Source organism: Amyelois transitella, chromosome 8 (assembly GCF_032362555.1).
Source record: "Amyelois transitella isolate CPQ chromosome 8, ilAmyTran1.1, whole genome shotgun sequence".
NCBI lineage: Eukaryota > Metazoa > Arthropoda > Insecta > Lepidoptera > Pyralidae > Amyelois > Amyelois transitella.
Window position 1 is genome coordinate 1,157,337 of NC_083511.1, and position 22,838 is coordinate 1,180,174.

The 22,838-nt window shown below is 34.8% G+C and overlaps 3 protein-coding genes across 4 annotated transcripts; 1 reads left to right on the plus strand and 2 right to left on the minus strand.

The window, feature by feature from the left end:
• Nucleotides 1-189: 189 nt before the first annotated feature.
• Nucleotides 190-13,684, minus strand: LOC106137372 (proteoglycan 4). Of its 2 annotated transcripts, none has more exons than XM_013338190.2 (9): nt 13,332-13,684; nt 11,821-13,115; nt 10,340-10,455; nt 9,669-9,835; nt 9,013-9,186; nt 7,283-7,356; nt 6,262-6,417; nt 3,752-3,866; nt 190-3,092 (listed from the first exon to the last, which is right to left on the minus strand). In XM_013338190.2, exons 2-9 carry the CDS (start codon nt 13,084-13,086, stop codon nt 3,007-3,009), a joined length of 2,154 nt encoding a protein of 717 aa, XP_013193644.2. In that variant the 5' UTR covers nt 13,087-13,115; nt 13,332-13,684; the 3' UTR covers nt 190-3,006. The 2 variants fall into 2 exon arrangements, with proteins under 2 accessions (XP_013193644.2, XP_013193643.2); XM_013338189.2 differs by having other exon boundaries at nt 7,283-7,377; nt 13,332-13,683.
• A 1,843-nt stretch (nt 13,685-15,527) lies between these two features.
• Nucleotides 15,528-18,550, plus strand: LOC106137351 (protein PBDC1). Its single transcript, XM_013338163.2, has 3 exons — nt 15,528-15,686; nt 16,366-16,464; nt 17,136-18,550. Exons 1-3 carry the CDS (start codon nt 15,684-15,686, stop codon nt 17,520-17,522), a joined length of 489 nt encoding a protein of 162 aa, XP_013193617.1. The 5' UTR covers nt 15,528-15,683; the 3' UTR covers nt 17,523-18,550.
• Nucleotides 18,551-20,092: 1,542 nt separating this feature from the next.
• Nucleotides 20,093-22,489, minus strand: LOC106137335 (large ribosomal subunit protein uL24). The gene is made up of 4 exons (XM_013338145.2): nt 22,351-22,489; nt 21,937-22,118; nt 21,185-21,325; nt 20,093-20,272 (listed from the first exon to the last, which is right to left on the minus strand). Exons 2-4 carry the CDS (start codon nt 22,102-22,104, stop codon nt 20,135-20,137), a joined length of 447 nt encoding a protein of 148 aa, XP_013193599.1. The 5' UTR covers nt 22,105-22,118; nt 22,351-22,489; the 3' UTR covers nt 20,093-20,134.
• Between the last annotated feature and the right edge of the window lie 349 nt (nt 22,490-22,838).

Here is a 22,838-nt window from a genome sequence, read left to right on the forward strand (position 1 = left end):
AATATGTTTATCCTAAAAGTAACTGTTTAGTTGAATGAAAGCAAAGACATTATGTACATTAGTTTAATAATTGCTAATTGATGCTCTTTCAGTCAGGAGAAACATCGTAAAACCCGTACATGATCGTGGTCACATTCGCACCTTGAGCTCCCCATCCATTGGGTATTTTAAGCAAAATAAAACATCAAGTTATCTTAAATTATTATATTTAATTCTGAATTTCATATAAATTTGTGGACTTTCTGTTACAATAGTACTTCTGAATTGATATCTTTTGTATAAAACGCTAAAATATGTTTTACAACTATTGTACCAGAGAGGGCCGTGTCACAAACATTCTCTCCACATAGGTACACATCATAAACAGAAAATACACACACAATAATTTATATCTAAGCTTATTCTTTTTTAGAAATTAACCTATTATTAAAAATACCACCTAAACTTTAGGTACTTAAAGAGTTTCTAATGTTTTTCACACACACGCGCACTCATTATCCAACAGGTTTATGGAAAACAAAACAACAAAATGCTGGGCCAAGAACGCCTAGTAAACAACCTTAAAACATAGTCAATAAAGTCACAAGTGATGTAACAAAATTAGCCGGAATATCGGAGGATATACAATAGTACATCATGATACCGCTGGAAATATAGTCCATTCGCTTATATATTACCGCTTTAGGTATGAAATCGATGGAGGAAGATGGTTTCAGTTCACTGCATCGTCTAAAATATTTGTTGTTTTGTAGATAGCACGTCATGCAAACCTGCTATTCAGTCAAAAGGTGACAAAGCGAACGAACTTTACATTGAATTTAAATTTTCCTTTGCAAAAACAAATTCTTTACAACATAGAAATGGTAATTGTTCTAATAAGGGTAAATAGATTTCATTTATCTATATTCTTCATGAATTATCACTACAAACAGGCAGTGAACATTTTTAACATTTGGTATTCGACTGTACACGATTTTAACGCATTTTCAAGACAGAAATTTTGGTCCAAACAGGCATGACATTATTGCAATTCATTTTTATCCAAAATTCGCCATTATTCATGGCAACACTACTATATCTTAACCAAAATAAACACCGATCATATCAAAATATATTTTTATATGAAGCCAAAATCGTCCAATGATAAAAACATTTGATAATTTTAAATTCTTTGTACTGATATATAAAATTCCGCCACAATGCCTAACCGAATATTTTTACCGAATACTCTCGCATTTTATCATAAACTTACAAATGTCTAAAACTATTGCCTACAGTTAACTAAGGCAACCTGACCTCGTCAACCTTCATAAACCACTGCTAACTTGGTTATGGAGTAACGTCCCATATATTCAAACAGGGCGGAAATTATAATTTTCCTTGCTTAAAATACAAGGTCTTTTACATGGAAATATACTCCCAACCTTAAACAAATAAAAAATGCTCGAATGCATAAAATATTAATTAACTACAATCCAATTCACCTTCGGGAACAAATAGGTTACTCCATCAACCGAAAAAAGAAATTGTTAACATTTTTACTTTGTTAATTGTAAAATATTTACAGTGATCTCTAGATTTCTTAAAATTAATAGTTAGTTACGTTAGTAAATTAACCTTTATATTCATATCTTCGTCCATAATAATAAATTTCACGGAAATCTACTTGTGATGTAAAAAAAAACGAATATCTGATGCTGTTGAACATTTATAACGATATAGTGACGCGCTGCCAATTACAGAGTTAAAATGTTTTACCGAAAGTTTATTGATCAGCATTATTTTTACCCATATTTTTCATATTTCGTCGAAAGAATGTTTAACCTACGTTTTGACCACATAATTTTGTGTAAATGAATGTTTAATTAAACCAACGCTTGGATTCTGATTTTCTTTTATTAATAGAGTCACTGTCCGTTCGATTGCACGTCACTATTTAATGCGATTACCAGATTTTATAATCGATTACAATCTTCGTACTGATTCTAAAATTGTCTAAAGATAGAAAAGAGACTATGGATTCCGTAACTACACTACACCTACGATTTTAAGAAAGGCGGATTACCTACCCGTGGCAGGCTTATAGGTTCCACAAGAACCGTTAAACCAATTTTACACTCACAAATTTTGTATTGATATAGTAGATATTTGACTGATAAATGAAAATACCAATTTTACTATAATTAAAAGCGGTGTTAACGTCATTAGATGATACCTTCTATAACCTTTGAATAAATCTTTGTCTGTTCTTTTAATGGATCGTTCAACTATTTAAACAGTAGCGATGCAAATGCGAGTGTACAACTGGTTTCTTAAAGGAATATCCTCATATAAAAGATTACGGAATCCATTACAATATTTGTAATAATTTGACGAGGCATACGTTATCCATTTTACAACAACAGTGTACTTAATTTGAGTCTTAATTACCCAATAAAATAACTTAAAAAACAGCGGGTTACAAAAGTAAATACGAAATGATTATGCTGATAGATCGATAAAATAAATATCAACTTAATCCTTTAGTCATGGCACTAACGGAAGGAGAATTTGCAGATTTTTAACTAATTGGGGGGGTTTATTATAAAAACGTATGTTATACGCCATTTTTTAAATTTCCAGTCTTATCGACAGTACTCTTTTCCGACACAATATTACTTAATGGAGCATAATAATTTGTTGGTTTGTGATATATTTATTGCAAATCAATATATCTTCCAGTCAACTGGCAAACAATAAAGGAACTAGATAATTAACTATATAAAAAAAAAGTTAAGTTTGGATGGCCATGGATACAAGCACTTTGAGGAATACAAAAAAAAATCGGTTTATAGTCTAAGTCTATTTTTTTTTTAAATGTAACTTTGAGGAATACGAAAACAAAAATATTCGGTTTATAGTCTAGTGTTCTTTTTTTAAATGTAACATGTCGTTTACCCTCCAGCCGTCAGTGTCACAACTATCGGAGCGAAGTACAAACCACGTAGAGTCTATGATATAACACTATTATTTCTTGGCCGGCGGCTTTCGTGGCGTGCGAGTGGTCTTGCCGGTGGACGTCGACGGAGTGGGCACTATGGGTTTACTTTCAGCTGGGGGGAAAGATGTAAAATTAAAGGAAATATTTGCATTGAGGTGCCGTGTGGTTCCTGGCACCAATTCAAAAAACAAAAGGACCACTCCATCTCTTTCCCATGGATGTCGTAAAAGGCGACTAAGGGATAGGCTTACAAACTTGGGATTCTTCTATAGGCGATGGGCTAGCAACCTGTCTCTATTTGTATCTCAATTCTATCATTGAGCCAAACAGCTAAACGTGGCCTATCAGTCTTAAAAAGACTGTTTGCTCTGTCTAGCCCACAAGGGATATAGACGTGACCATATGTAGGTATGTATGTATATGCATTGAGAAACATTAACAGAAATGAAGGGAGACCCTCGTAATTTGGGATTCTTATACAGGATAGCGCCTAATCGCAAATTAGAAGCTTATAAATCATTCAATCATATCATATGATATCAATCCCAATTAATCGTTAGCTATCTTGTCTCTTCTAATTCACCCAGGTCTTGGATGTTTATCTATATAAGTCAATATTGTATCTTTTAGTTAGTACCTCGTAACCAAAGTTTCGAATTTACTTCGAGGCTAACTCAATCTGTGTAATTTGTCCCGTGTATATTTATTAATTACTGTTCGCTTTATATGTAAGTAATAAATTAATAAATACATGATAAAATAATTCCTTACCAGCCGTAGATCTCCTTCCCTTCCTCGTGGGCGTGGACACAGGCGTCTCCTTCTTCGCTGGGGTTCTCTTAGGCGTGCTCTTGGCTTTAGCCTTCTCCGTCACCGCCGTCGCGGTCTGAGGAAGGTTTCTTGGTTAAGTGAGGAAGGGGGAATGTACTTAGTTGTTGTTCAGTTACGTGTCAATGCAATCGTTGATAACAGGAGCCAAAAAAAAGAAAACATTAAAATTTTCTCTTATTAGAGAAAATTCATTCTTTATGACTTTTGGCTCAAAAATAGACAAGTTTGGGTTATATTTGGTATTTATACGCATGGTTTTAAACGCTTTCCCAAAAATAGTCCACATCTCAATTGCATTGACATACTACTTAACATTGGAACACACACATAAAGGTTTTATTTATTTTAGGCATTTCATATCATTGGACTGTTCTTAATCAGTTTAAAAATTAACTTTACGACATTGCCACTTGGGTCCTCAAAGTTACAAATTTTATTACATTTATATTACATAATAAACCAGTGACATATTAGTTGTAATTATTGTTATAACACACATTGGTATTGAATAAAGGGAAACAGTAAGTCTGAGTCTACTTTCTCTGGGTCAAGGAATTTAAAATTTAACATCTTGGTTACTTATGTGGTCTATGGGTGCACTACGAGGGTATTTCCCGAAATTCCCGCGGGAAAGGCAATTACCAAAATTTTTCATTTACCACGAGCGAGACGTAAGGGAACGGTAGTATTTTATAAAAATACTTATATAACAAATACGTAATTAGCTTTTAATATTTAATATAAGTACATCAGACTTACAGTTTCCCTAAAAAAATAATACCAAAACATAACTCATGCGATAAGAGCATGCCAAATAAAAAACAGTAAGATAATAATCGCAAACAATAGAAGAACTGAGGCGATTAATTATAAATAAACATATGTAAAATGTTAAAAACACAAAAAGCAAGCGATGATGATGAGTGAATGTGAATGTTGGAAACGAATTGAAGTGTTAGTCAAAGTTTTCTAAAGAAATCTTCAAATTAATTAGAAATTGTTAGTTTTAAGAGAAAATGCGCGGGAATAGAAGAACATTTGGAAATTTCATAAACTTTAATCATCTGACCCTAAAAAAACTAAGGATTTAGAGTATTTTGAGATAATAACCGTATAAATACCAAAAAAAACTTCGAAAAAACTTTGTTGTATTTGTTGAAAACTTTGTTCAAAAGTTCTAATATGGAAAATGTTAAATTATACAAAAATATAACATATTCTCAATGTAAAGTGCTTTAATTTTGAGGACATTTATACCAAATTAAATCTATTCCCGCTTTGAAAGAGTTGAAACTTATTTCTATTCCTGAACCATACGACCCATAAAACAGAAATTCTTGGGCAGAAAAAGACAGAATTCTAAAAGAGAAATAACAAAGTTTCTCTATAGAGAAAGTTTTCTAAGAGTTAAACAAAAAATAAATTCTATATTCCTTAGCCGGTCTTAGTTTCGGAAAATAATCATGCAATCGTGCATTCTATTTTGACGGTAGCATATTAAATGAAGTTTGATAAAACTTTTAAACGAATTAAATTTCACCGAAAACCGAAAAAAGAAATTTAATTATTCAGGTATTTGTGGCGAAAATTTAGTTTAACTTCGACAAACTGTTTTAGCTATGTACCTAGGTATCAATAAAACAGTTGTTAATAATTCCTATTGATTTAATCATCAAAAATTATAAAAACTATATTGAACGATAAATAACGGTTTCCGGTCAAATTTATTCGACCTATCCTTATGCCTTAGTCTGAGAGCCTATTAACCCTAACACGAATCCAATGTGTGGTATGACTGTGAATAAAAAAATTAAAATAATATACCTCGACCAAAAATAATTCCGGTTGGAAACTGGATCCTCGAATATGTACAATAAGCATGCGCATTTGTAAAAATAATCCAGTCATCAAACGATCTATCAACAATATTCTTCTAACTAATCACTTTTATGGACAAATTCTAACTGCGCTTTGTCTGTTTAGCGAAACACAAAAAAAAACATCAGTACATTTAAAAGTTATAGATTTTTAGTAGACTTTTTTTGGAAATTTAAAACAGTTTATCTTAACTAAAAATGCATACCATTTTTTGGAAATCTTAACTCCATGCATTGTTACTTTTATTCAATTATTTGTAGAAAAACTATTCACTTATAAAAAATTTGGCTAAGATTAAAAATAGAAGGTACATAGGCATGCATTTTCAGTTAAAACTTCTAAACAACGAATATAATTCAAAAAAGGAACGTAAAAAAATCGAATCTACAATATAATTTAAATCAAGACCGCACTAAACAGACACATCGGCGTCTCGCTCGCGCACACAAAGCAACCTTTTAATCGCGAGCGAGACGTCGAAAGCGACCACACACACCTTCAGTCTGACATGAATGTAAATGGCTGTGATTGCTGATACGTACATTTCTATATATCCGTTGTACTATGCCTACCTTGCTTGTGCTCGCCACAGAGGGCGTGGTACCTGCCGATTTTCGTTTATTTGTCTGTGGTTTGGTCGGTGTCGGTGTTGATTTGGATTTTCGCGCGCTTTTCGGGCTACGCTTGGGCGTCGTTCGCGCCTTTTTTAAGGGCGTCGAAACTTCTTTCTGGAAATTGGTACGTTGTATTAGTATCGCTGTTTTTTTATTGCATTTCATGATTATGTCAGTAATGTGCATTTTTAGTAAAAGAACAGCGAAATATCTTCTCTTAAAAGAGTTAGTTTGGTCATGTTAGTTTAGTTATGTAAGAGGACAAAGATAATTTCCCTCATTACTTGAACTTAAAACCTCTTGGCCTTAATTTTGTATTAATTAGGAACACACTATAACTTTTACAGGATCCGCTTTACATCGACCTAAATTGTGGTTAAACGTGTACTATATAAAGCGACTTTCAACTGCGGACTCAGTGAGTACGGGTTTATCCTTTTAACGCACACTCCTATAAAAACTCATTGGTCATAGTAGAAGTCGTAGACGTAGAAAAAAAAGAAGACGGAGTTTTACTTTAATGAAGCACCAATAGTATATAAATATAGCCCTCTGTATAAATACACGCCACGCACACACTTTCAGCAATAGTGTGACAGTCGGCCGCCATTATGTCAAAGATGCGTCATAGATTATCTCACGAAATAGCAAGTTTTCTGTCACCCACACATGCGTACGACGCCGCCATTACGATGCTTCACTTTTTTTAAGCCACACTATATCCGCCTTTTTTATACGTCTATGGTAGAAGTATCAATTATTATCTTAACTTCTCAGCTGCCTAAGCACTGATCAGTGCACTGGCCTCAACCGCTTAAGCTCTGATCAGCTCAGTTTTTTATTTTTTTTGCATTACTATAAGTTAGGAAATACTACTTTCTCGATCGAAAAATTGGTTTACCGCGTCAGATGCGAGTGTAAATCGGACCGCGAGTTCGGCAGCTTAGAGGTTAACTAGAGAGAATATAAAACTACTCACAGCAGTCTCGTCCGCCTCCTTCGTCGGCGACGACTTCGATCCGCGTTTCCTCTTCTTCTCCAGTTGTGACTCGTCTGTGTATAGCGACAAATCCACTACAGACAGACAGACAAAGTTAACCCGTGCCCAGTACATGCTCTCACACATATATATTCATATGTTGAAGCATACATTTGATATAAGAAGCTCAATATCGCTATACAATAAAAATATTGCTGCAAACTAAAAGGTGATTAAGTGACATTTGTTTTTTTTTTACTTTTTAAAACCACAGTCTATGTACGTTTTGTTTTTACACCTAAATGCAGGCTGCATAGATTTATTAATTTAAGAAAGAAAGAACAGTCTTTGACTTCTGTTTTCATATTCTGAAGTCCACACTGAAAGTTTATTTAGAGGTGGTATCATCACCATGAAAAAAAGAAAACTTCACGTGTCAAATAAACTTACAAGTTAAATATACATGTAAGTTAAATTGTATCCTTCAAAACTACTTATTTTGCGGCAAGCTTCGTTTGTTTTTGTCACTTAACCGCCTTTTATCGGAAGTATAAAAGCAAACATATTATGATCATTAAAAAAAATATATTTTTTATCATAAAATTCAGAGAGAAACACTCTTATCCCGTAACCCGCTAATCTATTTTTATACTAATTTCAATTCTCGATATCATGTTCGTATAACCAAAAAAATTAAGCAAAGTACTATCTTGCTCCATACAAACTTACTTGTGATATATAAAAGGTAATAAATCTTTACTTAATGTCATAATTGTATATATATTTTTTTTTCTATATTCTGTACAAAGAAGTAAGTTTATACGAAGGTCTTTAGCTAATTTTGAATCCAAATTTCAGCTTGAGTTTCAAAGTTCAGACATTTGTTGTAGTCTATCAACAAAACACATAACAATAAAGCTATATAAAAATAAGTGCAATGTGCATTGCAAACAAATTCTGTAATAGGTACTGCGAAATAGACATTTTAAGCTGCAAACGAAGGCAAAATTACCACAAAAAAAAAACAAATATATGGCTCATTAAAAAAAAAACAAAACCTAATAAAAAAAACAATTTTCACTCATCATGCAATTAAGACAATTTACGACAAAATATTTTAGACTTAACAACCATTAAAGTTTTCAAAATCTTGACTAAAATCCCTTTTTTGATCATATGTTAAGGCTATTCAAGTTGATAAATCATACTTCTCTCTCATTTCTTGCGTGAACCTCTGAATGAGAGAGAAGTTATCGACGTTTGTAAATGATCTCCTGATTGCATTCTCAGTTAAGCTCCAAATGTCTTGGTCTGCTACAGACATCATGTAGTGATAATAAACTTTGTACACTTGAAAAAGATTTGTCAGTTTTAAACGGTAATTTACTACCTGCCCATAGATATGGTAGGTTTTATGAACAGCTATCTGCCCGATAAATATCCAACATAAGGGAACTTTTCGGATACAAGTTATTATTATATTATCATAGTCCCCTTAGAACAAACATTAGGCTTTCATAAATATGAAAGCAAAATCATATATTCTACTGAAAGAACTTTTTTTTATTAAAGGTTTTTTTAATTTTAGAACGCCATAAAATCGTAAACACAATTCTAAGAAGAATTTAGTATTGATTCCTATTAATAACAAAAAAAAAAACAAAAGAACTGCAAATAATTAAAAAGAAAACAAAATTCAAAAATGGAACGTTGTTAAATCGAATACTCACGGCCATCGGGGTGTTCCTCTGTCAGTTCCATGTTGTTGCCCCCGCTCTGCTCGGCCTTGATAGCGCGTTGCAGTATGGAGCTGGCGCGCGCGTGCTCGCCCGCCTTCAGCAGCTGCGCGCCGCCGCCGCCCGGGGCGCGCGACAGCGACAGGGTCGTCAGCACGCATTCCATGTCTGAAATTTGTATGCTTTATAAAAAAAAATCATTCGAATTGAGAACAGCTATCCCTTTTTTTTTTTGTCGTTATATAATATTACACTTTATCGTCACTGTATATTGGACAAAAAAAAAATTTTGAATTACGAATAATGAACAATTATTTCAAGATTTGTTTTTTGTGTTTATTTATTACTATTATGGGTTTGTATCTGTGCCTCAGATTTTATATGCAATATTATTATCTACTGTAAATCGGACAAAAACGGTATTCGACATAAAATGAAAATAACCCTATAAATGTTCTTATTTTTTTACCTATCTAAAACTGCAAATTGCAAGCGAGGCGACTATTAAAGTAACATAAAATCATTTCATATTATAAATAAGAATTTTGGATTCAAGTCAATTTTATCTTAAAACTATAAAAGATTAAGGAACACAGAAATTTCAAAGTGAAAATCGAAAAGAAGTATTACTTAATTTTTTTTAATCTCACCCGTAACATCATAGAAATCAGGCTTATAAGTCTCTCCGGATGGATCGGCGGTCTTGTCCTGTGACAGCCAACGGATCTTGATCTTCCGGGTGGTACGATACACGTTTTGCATAGCTTGGCACACGTAGAAGCCACCTTCGGCGTTACGGACCGCGAGGTACTCGTTCCTGGAATAAATTGTAGGATTACTTTAGAAACAACTTCATATATTTCCTATTGATGTCGTAAAAAGCGACTAAGGGATAGGCTTATTAACTTGGGACTATTTTGTTAGGCAAAGGGTTAGCAACTTGTCACTATTTGAATCTCCATTCTATCATTATCTCTGTTTCGCTTTTTATTATGACATGAAACGGGACAGCGATAGCGCGTACCATGCTAACCCCGCTGGCATATAGGTATCCATATCAAAACATGTGGAGTTCTACATTCATTCATGGTTTTTAATGTAGACTTTCACATTGAATTCGTCCATGATTTAAATTTAAGAGATCTATATTTGTATATTGACGTCCGATGAAAATGCTGCAGTGTAGTTTGTTCCGCCGCTTCTTCTACACATGCGCTTTGGAAGCGGTAGTAGTTATAATTAGATTTAGGTGATGTGACGTCAATAAGTGATACCTTGTATCCAATTTTGAAAATAAATCTATTCTATTCTGTGTACTTACTTGTAGAAAACTATCAGCTTGTCATCGTTGGGTTTGGTCGGCGTGGAGCGGCCCGCAGAGGCTGACAGCTTGGTAGCCATAGCGATCTCAGGAGTCGGAGACTGGTACAGTTGTACCTGGAATTCAATTTATTGGACATTAGAAATTCCTAATTTTTTTTTGTTATTGTATTTTAATTAAGTTTAGTTATTATACTACCAAGTTCCCTATTTTTACAAACTTTTTTATTTCTTACAAAATTTATTTAAAACACCACAGTATACTTTGATAGATACATACTTAAGAAAACAGATTTAAAATAAAAATTAAAGTGTTTTCAAAATAAACTTTTAACTTTAATCATCAATGCAGGTCCATCAGGTCATGAAAGAAAATAACTTTTTTTCTAAGAAAGAAAGAAAAGAACTGTTTATTTGTCACAAATTTCAAAATGCAAATTAAAAATATGACAATTTATATTCAAAAATGTACCAAAATTTTAATTATTATTATCCTATACTTGAGTATACTATTTTGATATTTGATACTATACTATCTTTAAGTAAAAAAGACTAAGGACTAGCTCTTAGTTCATAAATATATGATCTAAGGACTAGCTTAATGATTCTTCCCTACATGACTAAATTAATTAAATAAATTAAGTATAATAAATCATGTAGGGACAAATATTAGGTTAATTTTGGGTGTTAGCATTTTAATATGGGCATCAAACAAACAATTTTATTAGCATAGTTTATATTTAGATCATGATGATATATTGTGATTATATCATCTCATGTCATTCAAACTCAAACTTATCACTCTTAGTAAAAAACTTATATGTTTTACTCTCTCAGTTTTAATTTCAATGTTGTCTTGCCCCCAGCCTAGTTAATTTTAATTATGATAAACTTAATTCCTACTCATAAAATAATCATAGAAATTGAGTCATTGCTATGTTTATCTTGTAGCTTAATCTATGTTTTGCATCAAATAAACCTGTATAAACATTCATCTGTACATATTAACATTGAATTTATTTTGACCTAGGATAATTGAGCTATTCTGGTCTAATCCCCAAAATCTGATACATCTGATCCCCTTCCCAACTGAATATTTCAGAGTGGATCAGATCCAACAAAAGAAATAAATAATAATGAAGAATGGATCCTTTGGGAGATCAGACAGAGTAACTGCGTGTGTGGCAGGTATCTACTTAATAATAACCTACATACATATAATCACGTCTATATCCCTTGCCGGGTAGACAGAGCTGACAGTCTTGAAGACTGTAAGGCCATGTTCAGCTGTTTGCATTCATGATAGATGTAAAATCCAAATTTTCATAAGCCTATCTCTTAGTCTCCTTTTATGACATCCATGGGAAAGAGATAGAGTGGTTCTATTCTTTTTTCTATTGGTGCCGGAAACCAACGGCACTAATAACACGGCACTTTAAACAAATACCCACCAATAACAATAAGTAAAAAAAAGCGACAAACCTGAGTCCTATTTCTTTTTGTTCTAGAATCGGGAGTAGACTCTGCTTCCGTTGCAGCCTTTTTCGGCGGACTCGGGCCATCAGCTGTCTTATTCAATGATGCTTGCCTTCTCTTTCTTATTGGAGGGGTCACAGTCGCCAACTTCAAAGTTGACTTTGCAAGGGCTTTTACTTCCTTTGCTGGTGTTTTAGATTCGGATTTTTTCTCTTCAACTTTTTCCACTGGAGTATCAACTTTTTCTACCTTCTGGGGCTTATCTTGCTCCTGCTCCTCTTTAGCAGCTTCAAGCTTACCAACCTTTTCATCTCCCTTATTTTCTGATGCGCTTTGAGATTTCTCAACCTTTGCCTCTTCTCTTTTTTCCTCTGGCTTAGCCGGGCTCTCGGTCTTAGAGCTCTCCGCCGTCGAGGCCTCTGGTTTGGTGGGAGTGGCCTGTTTATCTTGTAATTGACTATCATTGGCCGATTCAGGCACTGGCTTGCTGTCACTCTGAGTGGGAGCGACGTCAGCAGTTGGTGATGGTTTCAACTCTGTTGGTTTGGATGGAGATTTCTCTGTAGGCTCATTAGCTGTGGCCACTTTTGGTTGAGCTGGACCATCAGCCTGGCTTACAGGGTTATTGGCCCCTTCAGTTTTCTGTGGTGTATTTGGAGTATTGTTAGGAGTACTTGGTTTTTCAGGGGGCTTTGGAGTGCTTGGTGATGTCTTAGCAATGTCTTGTTTATCTTTATTTGGCTCAGGATTGTGGGGTTTGAGAGACGCTGGGGCATTTGACCCAGACTTAGGTGACTCAATAGTACCATTAGCTTGTCCTGTAGAATCAGGTTCTTTCTTCTCAAGAGTCCTAGTTAGAGCAAGTGGCTGTGATGGTGTCGGAGCATTAGGTTTGTCTTGCACTAAACTTAGCGGTGCACTAGTGCTGGCGCTTTTACTTGGACTCGCAGCATTATTGGCAGGTGTAACAGAGTTCTGTGTAACATGGGAGAGGTTGCCATGGTGACTCATATTCTGTGCCATCTGCGCCATGTTGGCGGTGACGGGGGCCATGGAAGGAGCTGCGTGCGGAAGCGGCTGAGCTGCAGGCACGTGAGCTGTAAGGTTCTGGCCTACAAGGCTGTTGCCATGGTTAGGGCCGTGATGCAGGGAGTTCTGTGCACCCTGAGGGAGCCCCACAGCGTGGTTAGCTGTAGCCACGTTCGCTTTGGCGGGACTCGCTTGACCGGCCGGTTGCGGCTGTGACAATACCGGCTTTAAGGCGGAATTCATATTATACCCGTCCAGAGAGTGTACACAAGCTGAAACACAAAGTTTGACAGGTCAGTGAAGTTGTTGACGCTACATAACACGCTAGGACGCCTTTGACCCACAACAATCACACTCATACATAAACGTAACTAGGTACATTCGTGGTATATTCCGAAGTAACAACGAACGGGGTTAGTCCCGCGCATAAAAGTACTTTCTAATACAAACAACAAGAATATGATTAAAATATATCGTTGGAAAGTTACCACTAGCTGTTTTGATGACTGAAGCTCATAGATTTACTCAGTGTTTCGACCGCGGTGGAGATAGCCGCAAAAAATATGCGATGCTATTCCAAGAAACTTCCGTAAGATTCGCCCGCCGTTGGAAGAGTACTGGAAATTGCACTTTTTCGTTCGGGATATAAAACAAATACTTGGTTTCACTCGCGACGTAATATTTTCATGATTCAACAACAGTTTTATCCACAAATTAACATGCACCTCACTTTGAACAAGTACATAATAGGCACAGTAGTTTCAGAGATGGCGTCGGCAGAACGCGCATGCGCCACCCTCGTCTACTTTCGACCAATCGAAAATGAATGACGAAGAAATAACCGAAATCTGACGAAAATGTACGAGCTGTGCGTGCGTCAACGAAGATGGCCGAATGTTTTGTCTGTCTGTGGCATGTCGTTCGCCTGCATCATAGTCTTTTACACGTCTCTTTCTATCTTCATTGCAATTAAATTATCCATCTTTGTCAGTGCTTAACAAAAAACGCACGCTCGATCGCTAGCTGTCAAATCCCTACAAAGATATGAAATTAAATAAACCTAGACAGTATTTCGAACTTTTGACATTTTTTAATTCTATTCATTTTCCTTTTAATTTAATTTAACAAAGTAATATCTGTACTAATTAACGCAGTAATAAAGTAGATATACTGCGACATTTCGATTAATAAAACATTTTATTCATGAAAAAAGTCCATTTAGTACTTGTTCTTTGCGACAGCTGTCAAATGCATACAAGATGTCTTTTTCGCACCTACGTCAAGATAACGTTCCATCAAACGTGATTATTTACAACTGGACCACATACAATATGACAGCCAGGTCTTGGGCCCTCATTTTGACCGTGGTAAGCGTCCAAATGAGATGCAAATGGCCGTGTTGTTTGGACTAGGGATTAGAATTTCTTAAATAAAAAACTATTAATAATGAGTCTACTGTTTCTAAGATCGCGGACGAAGTCACAGGCGGCTGCTAGTCAATTAATAATTTTTACGACGCTATATAAAAGAATCTGCATTTTTTAAACCTTGTTAAATCAAATGCCAATATGCTTTTAAGTTATTTGGTAAAAATTTAGGTGAATTGGATAAAATCACTTTCTTTTCTTTCCTTGTTTATTTTGTCACGTGAAATATGGTATGGAGATTGAATAAAGGTTTATTCTATCTATTAAGTGTTAGTGGAAAAGTTGATAATGTTAAAGTGGAGACAGGGTACATTTCACGCGGGTGGAAACGCTGCCAAAAGCTGACAGTTTACAATTCGGTCTATTAAAGAAAAAGCTTTTAAGTTATATTTTTATTCTGTATGTATACATATACCTATAATCTCTGGTTTAGAAAAATATAAAAGATTTCAAGAAAATTGCTAAATACATTATGAAAAAATACAAAACATATTTAGCAACAACATTTTATTTGATTTGATTTGATTAAAAATAGATACATGCATACATAAAATCACGCCCCTTTCCCGGAGGGGTAGGCAGAGACTGCATCTTTCCACTAGCCACGATCTCTGCATACTTCCTTCGCTTGATCCACATTTATAACTCTCTTCATACAAGCTCGGCGGTTTCGGGTACTCTTGACCTGACCCTTTGCCAGGACGTCCTTATATTATTCCAGTGTATGTGTCGTGTGGTTTCCGGCACCAATACAAAAAAGAATAGGACCACTCCATCTCTTTCCCATGGATGTCGTAAAAGCCGACTAAGGGGTAGGCTTATAAACTTGGGATTCTCCTTTTAGGCGATGGGCTAGCAACCTGTCAGTATTTTGAATCTCAATCCTATCTTAAAGCCAAATAGCTGAACGTGGCCTATCAGTCTTTACAAGACTGTAGGCTCTGTCTACCCCGCAAGGGATATAGACGTGATTGTATGTATGTATGTATGTATAAACGACAAATTTTTATACTGTTATCGATAAAATCCCTACATCCTTTTTCTCGATATTGGCTTTGGCACAATGTTGCATTGTCAATTTTATTTGCGGCCTACATGTTGGCTAATCCATTTTTATTTCGTTATTTTAGTACTTTCCTTTTTTTAAGGAACTCGCGACTCATAAAAGGAAGTGATTACATACTGTTTGGTCCCGAAATAGGGTGAAGAAAAGCAATGACTATATTTTTATTATACGTTACGTCAGTCCGTCGTCAATTCGTCAGTCGAGGACAGTTGGCAACACAGTGGCAGACTGAAGAAATCGCACGTGTTTTTGTGTGCGTGCGTGCATTTTTGTATTGTTATTTTTAGCTTGTAGTAACGCCGGATTTTCAAGAAAGAAATAAATAAATCGATAGAAATAACTTTGCAATGGTAAGAAATATTATAGGATTACTATGCTGTAAGATAAACAGTTATTTTAAACATTGTTGGTTCTGTTTGTTTGTCAGTAGCAAATTTTTTTTAGATATTTAATATTATTTTTATCTCTGTTTATGAATGAAAATGTTATTTTACATCTTGCGCCAAATAAAGATATTTCTTTCTTTCTTTCTATAAATGTGTGCTATTTTCATAAATAACAAATGATCGGCAAATATAATTTGTTAGGATATTAATGAAATCCATGTAATTTGTATAGGTCTTATGTGCTAAATAGAACCGTACCGGCATGATGTTTTATTAACTTAAATGTACATAATTATCTCTCACAACTTTACGAGGCAGACAGAGCCAAAAGGCTCGAAAAGATACGAAGGCTATGTTCAGGTAGTGGGTTTCGAGATTGAATTGAGATTCAGACAATGGCACATTGACAAAGAACGATCCCAACATTTCTTGTTGGACTTACTTTAAAAAGATAAGCTCGCACACACAATGCTTTTTCTTCACTTTCATCATTTTGTTTATGGAATAGTTTTATTCTTGCAGGTTTTATAATTTGCAAGTATAAAACTTATATAATTGCAGGTACAAACATTCATTTCATACTTAATTGCCTTTTATGACATTTATGGGAAAGAGATATTTCATTGTTCTATTATATTTTTAGGATGTGCTGTCGAGACCGGCTGACGAATTTGGCAATGATGAGACCTTGGAGCATATGTGGGCAGCTAGAGCTATGGAACACAGCGATATCTACTTTAATGTTAGTTTTTACCATACTATTTTGTTTTTGCATGTGAGCTGTTCTTTCATTCTTTCTTTTCTATATTATGGCTTCCACCTGACTTTCGGTGATTCTGCCAATGTCATGGATTGAAGAGACACAAAGTTACGAAATTGGTTGATGAATGGTTATACGATCTAACAAATTTACAAACACAACAAGTACCTAGGTATTGTTAGTAAAAGAGGTCAAGTTAAAGATAATAATGTGTAGGGAGTGTACACTATGAAAGTTTTGTAGTACAAAGGAGCACAAACGTAGAGATTTCGGAGGTAGGGGAAAAAGGGTTAGGTGTAATGGGAACTAAAGTCTTAGGTTATTTTTAAGTTACGTAGGTAAGTGTACATGCAAGCTCAAATAATGTTTTTGCACTCTTGCCTTGAAAGTCCCTAAGTTATTAGGAAACAGAGATATGGGCAGGGAAATTGGCTTTGAACAGGCATGATTCAGTTTAAAGGCACAGGACAGTACAATATACACAGTACAATAATATTTATTAAATAAAGCTCTTTCTATATTTCTTCATACTTTCCACAAGATATCCTTAAAGATTACATTAAAATTATTGTTTCCATGCTTTTTGAGGTGTGGGTTCAAGTTCCACTTGAGAGCAAATTTTTATTGTATAAAAAGAATGTTGGTTTTTCCAGATGCTCTGTTCCGTTGACACCAGGTGGTTGCGGCTGACTCCTCACGACGACCTCATTTATACTCACTTCAGGCAAGATTTCCCAGACCTAGATGTTAAATATATCAAAGAGAATGAAATTAAAAACAGTACGAACAAGGCACGCTGGAGATTATTCTGCGAGAAGTTCAAAATGACTGTAGAAGATTACAGCTTTGGTACACTATTGAGAGCAGACACTAATGGTGATTACTCTGAAGAAAATACGATCTTAGTGCCAAGAGTTCAATTTTATGCTATAGAAATAGCAAGAAATAGGGAAGGCTTAAACAATGAAGTAAAGAAACGATACAAATGTGCGTCCAAGTCAAATCTACAGGCGGAACACAAAACTGAAGTTGCGGTTTAAAGTTTTGGAGCCAAAGAGCAAAGGATCCTGCCAATAATTTAGTATTTATTGATATTTCATAAATCAAATAGCCATAGTTTGATTATTTGGGACAATGATAAGCTGAAATGGCGCTATAAGTGCTAATAAGGAAGTTAGACCCTTCAACACAACAGAATAGCGAGAACAAAATAGTAACAGTAGTTGCACCTGGTCAATAAACTGATGTGGAATATTGACTATTTCTAAAGATTGATGCACTATTTCATATTAATATGCCTAATTATATTCAGATGTTTTTACAAATCTAATAACTACATGTTTTGAGCGAGGAACAAACTCATTTCACAGCTTTGCAAACATTTTTATACTGTTGAATGTACCATAATATATTTTTAGCTGTTTGTGTATACAATATTCCTATAACTAGTGGTTAAACCTATATTATAATAATAATCAAATAATGAGACTGATCATTTTATATAGATGTCTCTGTGCAGATTAATTTGACGTTTTCTGGTGAAACAACTAGCCATGATTCTTAACACACACATCAGTCTGGAAAAGTGTACTGAATATCTGATTGCCAGCTTTGAAACTTTCGCTCCATCCACTCAAAAAATGTCATGAACAAGTAAGGCTGATTTCAGAGTCACGCGATTAATCAGTGCCGGCTACACACGCGGTGTATTTTGCATTAGATAGTAGCCTTGTTTCATAGTAACGCAGCTCAAAAGCCGGTCCTAAGACGCGCTGCCAAAGTGTCAAAGTACGTTGCAACGAAACGCGATAGGCGCTACCCGTTTCACAGCGCGCCTCTGGTAGAACGCGCTACTCAACGGCGCGTCTTGCCGGCGTCACTCTTAAACCAGCCTGAATAAAATTGTAAAACAAAAGTAGGTAGCAATGTATCTACATAAGTAATTTTTTTTGGAGTTACGCCGACAGATGAAGTTCGCATGCTTAATCTTAGTTGATAAGTAATGAAAATGAATGAGGTGCTCAATTTCTCATACATTTTTTTACATGAATAAATTTAAATATCTAAATTTTTGTTTGCTTTCCCTTTTTGACATATTTTCGCCATCGAATATATTGGGATATTGTGTTCAACAACTATATAGATCATTATAGATATATAGGTCAAAAATGTTAACATTAAAACTGTGATAGTCATGGAATCACCCGATGACACGCGACATGATATTCATGTAGTCGAACTACTCAATACTATTTAGGTGTCCAGCAGTGCTGACAGAAACTGCATTATAACTTGGCACATTTATTTTCTACAGACTCGACTCCCAGGCATGATGGTAGACTCGATGTTAGAGAAATGTGTGGAGTGAAAGAGGATATGGGTGACCAAAATTGAAAAGGGTATGTTGAGATGGTGTAGACATGTCGAGAGAATGGAAGAGCACAGATTAACGAAAGGAATTTATAAGGCAGAGCCGACTAAGTGGAAAAGGGCCAGCTACGTCTAAATTTTAAGGACCAAATTTCAAATGCCTTAAAAAGACACGTTAGGAGTACCCGTAAAAATCTAGTCTGCCTGCCCCAATAGGAGACGGGCGTGATGATATGATGTATGGCCCTTAGGAATAGTGGAATTCTCCCGTTTATTGACCATGAGGAAGCAGCTGTTCCGCTGCTACTCACAGTGGGAGAAGTAGGTATTAGTTATGTGGTTAGATGTTGGCAGTATTCCTCTTGGGTTAGTCCAGGTTGCATACTCGCAATAGAGGTACGCCATGACTACGATTCTGGATAGTCGAAATTTTTACATGAAACGATTCTCACTCAATCATTGGTTATGAACGTCAAGATGACGGAGCCACCTCGCAAAACACAAATATTGTCGAACCAGCCCTTAGTACCTGGTTTGTACCTTTTGGTACCTATATCAAAAAATTTGGTTCTATTATTATTATTTATTTGGTTATATACAACTCGTTTAAATGACATAACATTTGCATTGTGCTTTTAAATAATTAATAAATATAATTTTTTGTACTAAATCCTAAACGCCTAGAACTATTTTGAAGTAAAGTTTTTGTTTAATTCATTTTGCTTTAATTAATCACAGGCACTTCTGTCATTTTCATTTTGTTAATTATTTTCTTAAAAAACGATTATAGCGTTAAGATCTTGGGAGGTACTAACCAGGTACTAAGTGTCCGTGTGGTCATCTCGACGGTATACATTATATTTTTATAAGAAACGAAGGTGGTTCCTCCATTTTGACGTCAAGATGGAGGAACCATATATCACAATCGATATTTTTGAATTCTTTGAGGTACAAAATTTTTTGATATAGGTACCAAAAGGTACAAACCTGGTACTAAGGGCTGGTTCGACAATATTTGTGTTTTGCGAGGTGGCTCCGTCATCTTGACGTTCATCATTGGTTAGTAGCAATGATATTTTTTACTTCAGATTCAGGTCCAACACCTGTGATGTACGGTAGTACGGTCACCGTGTATCACATACACGGTGACCGTACTTAAATAAGAAATGCAAGGCGCGGCATACAGATTGTTTATACCTGGATTACAAGGTTCGTAAATCTACAAAAATAAAAGCAGAAATATTTGAATTTTGGATTTTTATTTGTCTTATAATCTATGTGTTCAAGAGGTCTCCATTGCGGTGGCGGTTTCCTCAGTGTATTTTCCCTTATCCTTGCCAAGGGCGGCCAGCCTGCCCTTCGCCCTGCGATCCAGAATCGATTTCCGATCCTTGTTCATCTTTAGTTTGACAATTACGCACTGGGAACAAAAAAGAAATTGTAAGTCTATGGTTGACATTGTAAAGAAATTGGTAGTTTATGGTAAGATGATCAGAGCCATGGAAGTGTTTCAGCAGTAGCTATGCCCATTCTCACATAAACCTTCAGGTACGTGTGAGAAGTGATAACATAGTCTAAGTGAAAAGATATCATCATTTTTATTTTATTAGGTTACCAACAGAATGCATGAAAGATATTAATATTTCACTCAATGTTCTAGCAGACAACCCATATAAATGTGGTATTACCCAATCACACACACTTTCAAAATATATAACTTAATAAAAACACAATAACAAACATTGTTCTTAGCATAACACAATTTCAGTACAAATATGAGTATTAGTGCTTTCTAGTGTAGTAGAATAGTAAATTGTGGGACTTTTAGAATTTTAAATAAGCAATTAAAGCTCTTAAAAAAATACATTAATAGCACATATGATATTTTATAAAATCTTTTCAGTCAGTCACTCATTTTCTGTCTTATAGGATCAAAACTTTAAACATTAGCATTTTAGCCTGGGGTTCCCCTATGATCACAATGTATCCAAAAATGGAAAAGTGGGAAAATACAATATAGGAACTGCAATTTGTCTGCCAAATATTCTAAAAACAAACTAAATTAGATCAATTACCATTCAGCTGCCTGATTCCAACATCACAATATGTCTTGGATCAAAAAATATGTCCATACACATTTGGTACATTGTTAACTAATAGAAAAAGTTCTAGGTAAAACCTAGGTCCGTCATTTCAAAGATTTTTAATTATACCTCTACAAGACTTTATTGCTTATTACTTTCTCAATCCGTGTAGTGATAATGATCAAAAAGGTATATATTTATAAAAGATAATTTTGTCACAGAATAACTAAAACAGTGAATTGACAAACCTTTGAGGGGTGGATGCCTACATATACACTGGCACCGTTAGCCTTTTCACGCTGGATCCTCTCAATATAGACAACGAATTTCTTACGGTACACTTGGACTACTTTGCCTACTTGTTGGCCTTTGTAGTGCCCTCGGACAACCTGAAAAATTTAAAAGGAGCTGCAGTTTCACCTGGTTGAAAAAAATGATTTACAGACATATGTAATAGGGAACTTATATCAGAATATTAAGTTTGGAACTATTATTATAATGTATTTCAACATAGACTTAGCTTGAGACACAAATAAGTCTTTTGTAAACATACTTATTTGAAATTTTAAAGAGGATGAAGTATTTACTTAATTTCAACCTATTTATTGAGAATTGTAACCTTTCTCTTGCAGGTTTTAGATGAATTATAATGTTTTTCACTTTCTAAATTGTAAATGAGCTTCGACCATTAAATAGTAAAACTTCTTCCTGTTCTTTGTTCAGTGAGTCTCAAGATGTACATTACATTATTGAGGCAAAATAATCAGAGCCAATTTTTGAACCATGGTACTGACTAGCAAGGCAAGTTACAGATTCACTGAAGAAAACCTTCAGTTCATCCGTCACGAGCAAGCAATCGTCAGCTGTCTGTGAATGGTTTGTCTTCATCACTTTATTTTGCACCCACGTGAAAAATGTAAGATTGACGGCAACCATAACCTATACCGTCGAACATTTTTGTTTACGAATTTATTAGGAATTAACTAAGGTTTCTCGTTACCTGAACTTCGTCGTCTTTGCGGATTGGCATAGATTTGACGTTGAATTTCTGCCTCAATTCCTTAGATAATGGAGACGACATGAGAACTCTTCGTATATGAGAAGGGGCGCTGAAATGCCTCTTCCTGTTTTTCCTCCGCGAGGATGTGACGAGCTTGTTGTACTTCATTTTGACGCTCTTCGCTGAAAACGTAAAATACCACGTTTCATTTAAAAACACCAAACTATTTAGGTTATTGACACCCTATGCGTGCTAAATGTCAAACTGTCCCGGTACATATTTTGACCACTATCGGCCTTTACTTTGAAAATAATCATTATTTCGACCACAAAATACAATTGGTAAAGGCAAGTAATTGATTTTAAAAAATAATATCACTGCAATTTCACGATTTTTACAGATTGAACAACATACCCAAAACAACACGGCAAAGAACCGAAGTAAAAAGAAATTACTAAACGATGTTGCCATACGTAAAAGAAAATTAAATTAGACTCTGGATATTTCTCATTGTGAAATAAAATAGAGATAGAACAAAAAAAAATATTGTCAATGAATGATGTTTGAATATGTATTAATAATGCAATGATAATATGAACATTAAACGAAGGTGTAAATTATATTTAAGTTTCAAAGCTAAAATTTTTTTTATGAGCTTTATTGATGGTTGGTAACACTTAAGATTGAAATGTCAAATTCAGTTGTTACATTCCGCTGTGCGCAAACAATTTTTCAATTAATATCTTTTTATCACGGTTTATCAATTTAATGTGTAAGTTACAGATTTTCTTACAATCCATGTTAAAAACTGACTTATTACTTGTAACTCTTTTATGCATAGGTACGTATGATATTACGTCTACCTTTTTTAGAGTAGTCATAGAAAAAAAAACATGTATGGA